The sequence below is a fragment of the Lampetra planeri genome, chromosome 12 (assembly GCF_965212315.1).
Source record: "Lampetra planeri chromosome 12, kcLamPlan1.2.h2, whole genome shotgun sequence".
Classification (NCBI taxonomy): domain Eukaryota; kingdom Metazoa; phylum Chordata; class Hyperoartia; order Petromyzontiformes; family Petromyzontidae; genus Lampetra; species Lampetra planeri.
The window spans coordinates 13,500,752-13,511,124 of record NC_136118.1 but is presented as its reverse complement, the minus strand read 5'-3'; the positions used below and the strand labels follow the sequence as shown (position 1 = coordinate 13,511,124).

At 47.1% G+C, this 10,373-nt stretch overlaps 1 protein-coding gene across 1 annotated transcript; it reads right to left on the bottom strand.

The window, feature by feature from the left end:
• Window positions 1-570: 570 nt before the first annotated feature.
• On the bottom strand, window positions 571-6,538 carry LOC144721723 (uncharacterized). Its single transcript, XM_078599593.1, has 2 exons — window positions 5,651-6,538; window positions 571-4,082 (listed from the first exon to the last, which is right to left on the bottom strand). The coding sequence occupies exons 1-2, from the start codon at window positions 6,339-6,341 to the stop codon at window positions 3,373-3,375; spliced, it is 1,401 nt and encodes a 466-aa protein (XP_078455719.1). The 5' UTR covers window positions 6,342-6,538; the 3' UTR covers window positions 571-3,372.
• Between the last annotated feature and the right edge of the window lie 3,835 nt (window positions 6,539-10,373).

The following is a 10,373-nucleotide window of genomic DNA, read 5'->3' as shown; positions in this document are numbered from 1 at the left end:
TGAAATTATAACATTAAATTGCTTTTTCTAGGCTCGAAAGTGGATTAAAGTTCAATTCTAATTTCATATTTTCCCCATCTCAGTAAGCAAATATTTTTTCCTACTTTATTTTCACTTAACTGATATATCTCTAAAGCTTTTCCAAGTATAAAATTTGACCAGTAATGCGTGATCACTTCTCTAACTGCAGTTATATTGGACAACGTTTGCAATGGCACCTAATTTTGTCTGAATCTGTGTACAAAGTGGCTGCATTTTCAAGAGAAATGTTTACATTATTTTGCAACAAGTGTGTGACTTCATGAAAATGAACACCATTATGCAATAGCCTATTTTCACCGTCTGTCAAATTTGACAACTGTTTCAATGAAAGTCGGTTCAGGACGTGTAATATTTGTGTCACAAGCCCTGCGGCTGCCTACACCACACCCGACATCTCACCTGAAATGTACTCTCCGACTCCACCCTACTCTGCCGTGTCCCGCTATCTCAAAGGCTGCTATTCGAGAAATTTCAACAACTTCCAACAATGCAAAACACAGGAATAAACGCACAAGTGAAAAGGAAAAACATAATTCAATTTTTTTTTAATGGAATTTCCACAACGTGTGCAAAACGTAAAAGTGAAAAAATAGAACATGTGTTATAAAAAAATAACAACGTAATAATTAATCTGAAACCCATAACCTTTTAAAAGTATGGTACAGTTCATACATAAAAGCAATGTATCATGCATAAATAGAAAGGATCGTTTTATGAGCTCTCCACATTGAGACCAGACACTCAAATTGACGTATTTTCATAACATGCAAAGTTCTTGTATAGCCCTCAGGTCCACAGTACAATCTCTTCAGCCGACTAAATGAAGGTGAGAAGCTGCAATTGTTCAGTGCCAAACTAAGCCAAATTAATCTTGCCGCAATTTCTACAAAATGAACAACACCCACTCTCCGTTAACCCCATTGACTCGCTGTGCTTGTAGACTTGTTTTGGATACCATTGCAGGTCGAGTTTGAAGTGTAGGGACCAGAGGTGGGACAAAGTCATTGTTGTGCAAGTCACAAGTAAGTCTCAAGTCTTTGCTCTCGAGTCCCGAGTCAAGTCGAGTCAAAGATGAGGCAAGTCCAAGTCGAGTCTGAAGTCATCAAAATCATGACTCGAGTCTGACTCGAGTCCAAGTCGCATGACTCGAGTCCACACCTCTGGTAGGGACTGCAACAAAACACATTTGCCTTCCCACCATTCAAAATCTATTTGAAAACAAGTACTTGAGTCTTCCAAGCACAGGATGAAACTGGGTTACTGGCAGATGTAGCCAAAAGAATGAGACTAAATGTTCACATTCGTCACCGAGTGTTTATGATTTATGAACCATAAAAAAACACGATTCATGTCAACACATGTTAGCAAATGATCTTTGTCCAATTTTTGGACGAAACTATGACAATCACCAATTGCGCAAATGGCCAATGAAACATTTTCATATGCTTCATTGGTCATTCGTCAAGGTATTAATCTAACCCTTTAATACTTTCCACCGTAGGGTAAAACGTGAAGTTTCCCTTCCCCTTGCAAACTTCAAAGGCTCATAAGGTCAATTGTGACAGTTTTTTCATAAACCTGACAGTTTTATTAGTTTTTAATGATGTGCTTGTCTCTAGCAAGAGTCCCCTATGGCAATGTTGTCAATTGACAGAAATCAACTGTTTGCAACGTGGTAACGATGTGTGTTGTATGCACGTACAGCCAAATTGTCAGTATTTGCATGTCCCTGGTCAGATTGAGAAAACAAACGCTTCCTTGTGTTCATTTGCTAACCCCCCCCCCCCCCATAGTGCATTTGGATTCACTCAATATTGCATCGGAGTGCTGGGTTTTGTTTTGTTATCAGATAATTACTGGGAGATACAAACACATGACTATGTGCGTCAAAGGGTGGAGCAGTAGAAGCATAGAGCGTAAATGTGAAGCCCGGATCATACAATGAACATCAACCAAATTTTACAATGACATTTAACTCTGTAAAAATTCTACCAAAGTATTGCTTAGAAATGCATGTTTATTACCATCGACAATAACATTCCTCGTAAAATAAAAATCTAAACAGGATAACAAAAAAAATCAATTTATGAAATGCGAATACAGTACAAATTGCGTAGTGCAGTCACCCCACCCATAGCAGCCCGTCAACGGAAGAGTCGTAATTACACAGCAACAAACCGAACTCGATACGACACGAAATTCCCAACAGATCCCAACAGCAAATCTATCAACTACAGCAGGCATGGTCTCCTTTGAGCATCGCGGACCCGTCTGCGTCCATCTTTCCAAAATGTGGTCCAGAGCTCAAGTCACCGGGCAGCAGGTCAAGGTAACTATGCACGTTTTGAGTGAATGGTTTTCAATCAACCACCGTAGCTGTCCAAAACGTACGCATTCCTGCTTAAGACAACCACCGTTGACTTTACATGAATTAGTTCTCATTTTATTGACCGCGGAGAGATGATGAACCGAGTTGACTTGTGACGGGATTGGAATTGCAACCTTTCGATGGAGTGGTTATCTCATTACAGTGCCACCTGATCAGTTGGCATGATATTGGGTGTTTATAATCAATGATTCTACAGTTAGAATTTAAATGTCCTCTTTGTTTAATAAAACCAGAAGTGGGTACAGACATTGTTGAAATGTTCATTAATAAAAAATATAATTAGAGGAAATGTATTCACGTGTTATTGATGTCAACACAACGGGTGCAATGCAAGCATCACATGTGTGTGTCCCTCTCATCGAGGTGGCAGTCCTTTCAGGGGCTTAACATCTGACAGATTGGTCTCTATTCGCAGTCAAACTATTTCAGACTTTCTTCCTGACCACCACCAACTGCTCATGGATTTACCTGAATTCCTGAGCACTAAAAAAAAACTGTACATAAAAATACAATTACAAAAATGTATATACAAATATATTTTTGCAGATATGTGCAATATGGATAAAAGACTGACATTGTGAATAAGTTGTTGTAATTACTTACATCCAGCTCAACTGAGTGCATAATACCCATGTGTGTCACCTATGACCCCACTTACAATGCAGCACAGGCATAGGGCATTAAGCCGAGGAGCATGCTGTTCAGTGCAGAGGGGCATGCAGCCTCAAATTAATTCCCTGCTCACGACACAATCTTATAAACCCCACTGAAATGTACAGGAAATTTAAGGCACACACTACACCTGACCACCTTGCGTGACTTGTTTTGTAAGCGCCAAATACACATCACTCGAATTCTGCGGTGTGATGACCAATCTCTGTTTTGTATGAATTTGTATAACACCCCAGGACTTTCATTGAGTTTTAACATAGTTACATCTACTACCAATACTCCCCCCCACCCGAGTAATGTAGCAGTCCATTGTCCCGACAGGTGCTGGGGAAGAAGTGGTCTGCACCACCTTGCTCTGCCGTCCGGGGGCTGTGCTGGTAGAAGCCCGGGATGCCCCCGATGGACAGGGCCAGGCTGTAGTCAGAGAAGGGTGCAGACGTGGCGGGGAACGGGTACTGGGCAAGTGCCGACAGCGGTGAGCTGTCATTGTGCCCACCCATCCGCCCGCACATCTCGTCCTCCATGTCCATGCCGTTGCCACTGCCACCACCACCACCACCAACGAAACTGGAGAAGCACGACTCCGTGGGGTCGGGCTCAGCCCAGGGCGGCGGCGACACCCCGAGCCCCGGCGACGGCAGCTCGCTGACGCCAACGCCGAGGGCGTGCGGAAGGTGCACCGCGCTTGGCACCGGCGGAGGTGCCACCATGCCGGGCGCTCCCAGCATGTCCGGCAGGGACGGCGCAGGGCCGATGCCGCCCAGCTGAGACGGCAAGGGTGGGGACATCTGGGAGCTCCCGTAGGCACAGGGTGCAGGGTCGTGGGGTTTGTCGCACGCCGATGGCACCGCGGATGGCACCGCGGAGTGCCGCGCGGGGGCGCCACTCTCTGCCCCCTTGCGCTTTCTCTTGCGGCGGAATGTGCCGTTGTCGAACATCTTCTCGCAGTTGGGGTCCAGGGTCCAGTAGTTTCCCTTGCCTGTAGATACAACATTGCAGCAGCGTTTTAATTGCAGCACACTTGCTACACGTTACAGTGTTCAAGTGATGTCAAAGCAGAGCTTTCGAGATATTTACACTAGAAAAATAATTCCATGACATTCAAAATGAAGTTAAGTGTTTGTATCGTCAAACGAGCATCGGGCAGTGCTCATCTCTACCTGTGTGTATGGCCCTAACCCGTGAGTGGAAATTCCACATTCTTATGGCAGGCACCATTGTATTCGTCAGAGAGAGAACGGGAGAGTCGACTGCTGACAAGCATAACATGAGTCCGAGAAACATTTAAATTCAGTAAATAAATGCAATTGTATTCAAAACTGCAAAAACCAACGTGCCGTGGGAAACCAAAATGAAAAATAATTATCAACGTAAGGCAGACGGGATGCGGAGGATCCTTGGCAAATAGGCAAATGCCCAGGGGCTCTGAGTGGCAGTGATATTCAGCAACGAAACACGAACAGGGGCGGCCTAAGTGGTGTTTAAACATCCTCCCACGTGGTGCCACGGGCTTGTAGGTCAGGTCGGTCTGCTTACGTCATTACACATTCCTGATCCTCCCTCTCAGCACGAGTCACAGTCGCGTTAAACACTACAGTGCACACTCTCTTTGGAGTGAGCGTTTCACAGTTTTCTTTTTCCACTACAATACCCCCCCCCCCCACGTGTATTTCCCTTGACCCCCTTTGACAAACACTCACGCACAAAGACCCCCCTCGTTGGCTTTGTAAACTGTTGAAGCGACTGCTGTTACGTGCGTTCACATACACGCATGCGCTGACAAAGACAAAGATCCCCCGTATAGCCTGTAACAGATTGTTGGGGCAAGTGCTGTTAACGAGCACATACAAATACCGACACGGTATGCGAGGGGGTGGGGTGGCCACCACCACGCCCGACCGCCTTTGTCTCCCCAGTGGCGATGTTTACACACCGCACCAGGTACTAATTTGAGGCTGAGTCGACCTAGGGGAGGCCCAGGACCGGTTCAGATTATCGTCACTGTGTGTTGGCCTTGAACAGGAATCGAACTCGGTTCGCCGGGTTCGTAGCGCAGCGCGCTAACCGCTCCACCACCGCTCCACCTACACACGCACTCATTCATTCACACGCACTCATTCATTCACACTCATTCATTCGCACGCACGAACAGACTGACGCAAACCCAGTGGCGGTGTGGCGAGCACACTCGCCACCCCGCCACCCACACAAACCCACGTCGCTCCTCGCCTTGCGCACGCGACTTTTCACAAACGAGTGAAAGTTTGCGTGCGTGACAATTCGCATCCACAATCACAAACGCGCACGCACTACGGGCTCTCCTCATTCTCTCTCTCTCTCTGTTATACTCACAATCCATATATCACAGCAGCGCACAAACACCGAGACGAACACGTCTCACGCACTTTCCGAGACCCAAGCTCACCGTCGCACGCCGCCCATACGCACACACACAACCACGTGCGCACGCGTGCACGCACGAACGCACTCGGACTAACGCTGCCACCCCCCACCCCATCCACCCATCACTCGCCGTAGCGTGCACACCTGGGTCATCCTCGTCGCGCGGGACCTTGCGGAAGCAGTCGTTGAGCGACAGATTGTGCCGGATCGAGTTCTGCCAGCCCGCCTTGCTGCGTTCGTAGTACGGGAAGTTGTCGGTCACGTACTGGTAGATCTGATTGAGCGTCAGCTTGTGATCGGGCGCGCCCTGGATGGACATTGCGATGAGCGCCGAGTAAGAGTAAGGAGGACGCGCCATGCGGGCCAGGCTCGCCTGCGACGCTCCGGGCATCGAGTGCCAGCTCATCCCCGCACCACCACCACCACCACCCGCTACCACCACCGCATCCCCAGCCGTCATCATCATCGGCGCGTTGAGGCCGTGGGGTCCCACGGGCTGCTGCTGGTGCTGCTGCTGGTGGTGGTGGTGCTGGAGTTGTTGTTGTTGGTGGTGGTGGTGACACGAGGAGTTTGACCCCGCCACGCCGTACGGAGGCGGGGGCACAGAAGGCGGTGGGCTCCCTCCCTGCGCCTCGGCTGCGTTGGCACCGCCGTGCAGGAGCCAGGAGGCAGCGGGGGCGGACGAAGTCGTCGACGAGGTGGTGGCAGCCGCTGCTGCTGCTGCTGCCGGGGTGAGCGGCGGAGAATCCCAGCCGGGGACTTGAGAAGCTCCCGCCGCCTGCGCAGTAGGCGCCAGTGACGGATAGGAGGCGAACGCGTTGTAGTACACGGCCATACCTGCCGGGCAGGTGCGCGTGCGCGCACGTGCGCGCGCGTGCGAGTGAGAGTAGGGAGGGGGAGTCGGCACGCGCGTGTGTGGGTGCGCGCGCGCGCGTGAGCCGCGCCCGGGTGCGGAGAGGAGGGTGGGGAGAGAGAGAGGAGAGAGATGCCCCCGTGGCACGCGCCCGGCGTGCGACAAATCACTCAGACTGCAGGCCAGGCGTCAGGGGCGGCGCAATAAATAGCTAGGGCCATCAACCCCCCTCCATCCCCTTCACCTGTCCGCCCGCCCACAAACAACTTTTGCCCCAACCCCCATCATCATTCTCCACCGCCGTCCCCCGAGGCACTCACGTGTGACCTGGACACTCGCTTGGTTCTGGGGCAACTGGTGGTGTGCGGCTGGGTTGGTTGAGCCACTCTCCTCCTCCTCCTCATCCGCCTGTGTCTGCTGAATGGGGTGAGGGCAGAGGAAACCACCGTGCCCCAGACCTGTACGATTACTTTCTACCTGGTTGATCCGTCAGAACAGAGGCTGGGTAGCACTTGAGGTGGGAGAGCATTAGTGGAACCAGTTTATGTATACGGCCAATAATATTAATATCACTCTTAAAAGCATAACTTGCATAGAGTATTTATTTTATTTAGCTTTTAGACATGTCGGCTAAAACAAAACTTTTTCTACCTTGTGTGGAAGCGACGGATGGAATGAATATCAGGTCCGAGTCCATAAATGAACCTGCGTGATTGAACACATAGGTGGATTCATGAGTCACGCACACACATGTGTTGAATTACAACGTACAAACGCACATCTGAGTACATCCGCCCATATAAATCCTCCTTCACTTCTATAATGCCCTGCTTAGCAGCACCAACACACCTTTCAACTGCACACCTGCCCCTACGCCTACATTACACACCAACACCAACTCTATCCACCCAGCTATCTCCGACCTCCTCCCCCAACACCCCACTCCAACCCATCAACCCCCTCTCTCTCTTTGATTATCTCCACAAGAGCGAGAAAAAAAACATAAATTAAAGTGTCACTTTTCACTTCCAGCAGGCGAAATTGTTTTATGTATCTTTTCTACCTAAATCCAGTTCAGAGTAGCCGGGTTAGGTTATGATGAAGAATGTACAGATGTGTAAACCCAAAGGAATGTCCCACTGGCTGGTCTCAATGGCAGCTCTGGCAAGTCAACGAACAGCTACTATGAAGACTATCGAGGACATTTACTTAACAATGTTACAATTCCACTGAGTCGCTGTAGTAACAAATGAAAACCGGTAAATTAGTATAGTATGGATAATTTCTCATTACAGATTTAGTGCAAGCAATAATCAGTAGTTATGCATTTTCCTTTCACTCTTGTGAATGGCTCGCTGGTCCTTAATATTACACTCTATAGCTGAGTTGAAGGGTGCTTTGGGATTTCCACCGCAACATCACGAGGCATCTGAGGGAAGTGAACCGTCTACTATGTATAAAGTGGCTCAGTTTAACACGTAGGCTTTTGGGTTAGATCGCGTCAATATAAATGTGTCGTTAAACCCGCCACCACCCGACACAGCCAATTAGTAAGGTTTGTCACGTAAACAGAACATGCCAATTGGTTACTAGTACAGCCAGGGCCCGATTAAGGCACGACGGGGCTTTATGGGCTGCAGCCCAGGGGCCTCCGACAGCTGGAGGGACTCCAGAGATGAAGTGAAAAGTTACTTCATTTGTGAATGCTGAATTCTATTTGTTGTTAGCCTTGTAAAAATAAGATGTATTTTTATGTATCTTTGTTTTCCTTTTGAAAATATTACTGGGGGCCTCACAGTACCTGCAGCACATGGGCCTACAAAATCAGAGTACAGCACACCGGTGTGTTGGAGAGTAAACCCACGCCATTTACAAGTCGAGTACGACGTTTTGCCAGTAATTACAACTAGCATCATCATGCGACAGCCAGATTTGTGGAGAAATCATCCTGTTTCCGTCTTAAATAGAGGGATAAATGTGATATCGTCACATTTGCACACCGGTGTGCTGTACTAGTAACGAATTGGCATGTTTTGTTTACGTGACATATCTTATTAATTGGTTGTGTCGGGTGGTGGCGGGTTTAAAGTGGCTCAGTCAGACAGGATAGTGGCGACAAATATTAAGCCTTTAGATATAGGGCGAAATTTAAGCTGAAAGCTGTTGATACTTTTTGGTTCTTTCGGTAAAGTAATGTAGGTAGAAAAATTACTCAAAGAGAATGTGCCCTGGAGCAATCGGCAGTCCACACATCTTCACTTTTTTCTAACTACGTGACTTTACCGAAAGAACAAAAGAGTATGGATTCCTGCAGTCACGAAAGCTTCAAATCCAGATCGAAAGCTGTTGGATAAATAACCCACCAAATTGTGCCTCATTATAACCTAAACACAAAGAATTACTCAAAGAGAATAATGTGCTCTGAGCAATCGGCAGTCCACACATCTTCACTTTGAAGGGCGAGTTTAAAATCCAAGATTGACTCAAGAGAATTGCACCCAGGGGGGACTGATAACCTTGGTGTTCAAGTTAGCATTATTGCTACAAACTATTTGGCAGAGTTCCCCCTCCACGTGTTCCTGCGGGGCACATGTGTTTAAAGAGACACCTGTGTGACACACCTATACAATGGCAAGCACGTGCTCCCAGGGCAAGGTGCGGCGCATGGCGGCTCAGAGACGCCACCTGCAGACCCCAGGTCACAATGGGGGCCCAAGCTTTGTGATGCAGACTCCGGAGAATCAGGGCGGCCCCCCCCACCTGCACTCTGGAGGCAAGAGTGCAAAGCAGGGTCAAGCCATATTCTATTTCACGGGCTGTCACCTGATTATACTGTGAAATGATGAATGCCTTCATTCACTAATTTATTAATGCACTCACTTTTAAAGCAATTTAAACGTTGTCACCTGTTAATGCACCATTATATTGTTCATATTCGTTTATCAATCCAAGTATTCGGTCATATATTCATTTACCAGCACTGTCACTCACGTTAATATCTTTACCCAATCACGCGTCTATTCATTTTACAAAAGTACGTGCAGTCTTGGTCGATAGTCGGTACTGTACACATTGTATAGAAATGAGCTTTGGTTCACCATAAAAATTGACATTTAGGTTAATTCGCCTTTGAGCCTCCTGGAATGTTTCCAGAATAATTACAACAGCAAACTCTGAACTGGGTTTGACTCTCCGAGTTGCACTGACATAATTTACATTTCTATACTGTAGCAATAATAGTTAGTCGTAAAGTATAGTGTGTATATATATATTTTAGTCTACTGTATCAATACTCTTCTTGGTTCTTTCGGTAAAGTCACGTAGAAGGGAAGTAATAAAATAATAAAAATAAAACATAATAAAATGAAATAATTCTCACGACGTTTCGGCTACAACGCAAGCAGCCGTCTTCAGGTGAAGAATGAGACACTACCAAGCTAGGAGCTTAAATATAAACTGGGTTGGAGGTGGAAGAGCGCCTTAACAAAAAAGACTGTACATATGAAGAGGAATTTAGCATATTCATGGAAACCCCCCCCCGCCCACCTCCTACGCATTTTCCATGAATATGCTAAATTCCTCTTCATATGCACAGTCTTTTTTGTTAAGGCGCTCTTCCACCTCCAACCCAGTTTATATTTAAGCTCCTAGCTTGGTAGTGTCTCATTCTTCACCTGAAGACGGCTGCTTGCGTTGTAGCCGAAACGTCGTGAGAATTATTTCATTTTATTATGTTTTATTTTTATTATTTTATTACTTCCCTTCTACGTGACTTTACCGAAAGAACCAAGAAGATGAATCCCTGCAGTCACGAAAGCTTTAAATCGAAATGTATCAATACTATTGTGGTGGTCTTGCAGTCGTTATAATAGGAGAGTGAAACTTTATTGTGTAGTACTAGAGAGGTGGGGACCCTCGTTCAATGACGGCTACTGTTATATTATATGTCATACTTCATACTACATTATATACATACAAAACAGTTTTGCTGTTTGGAGGGAGGGACGGTTACGT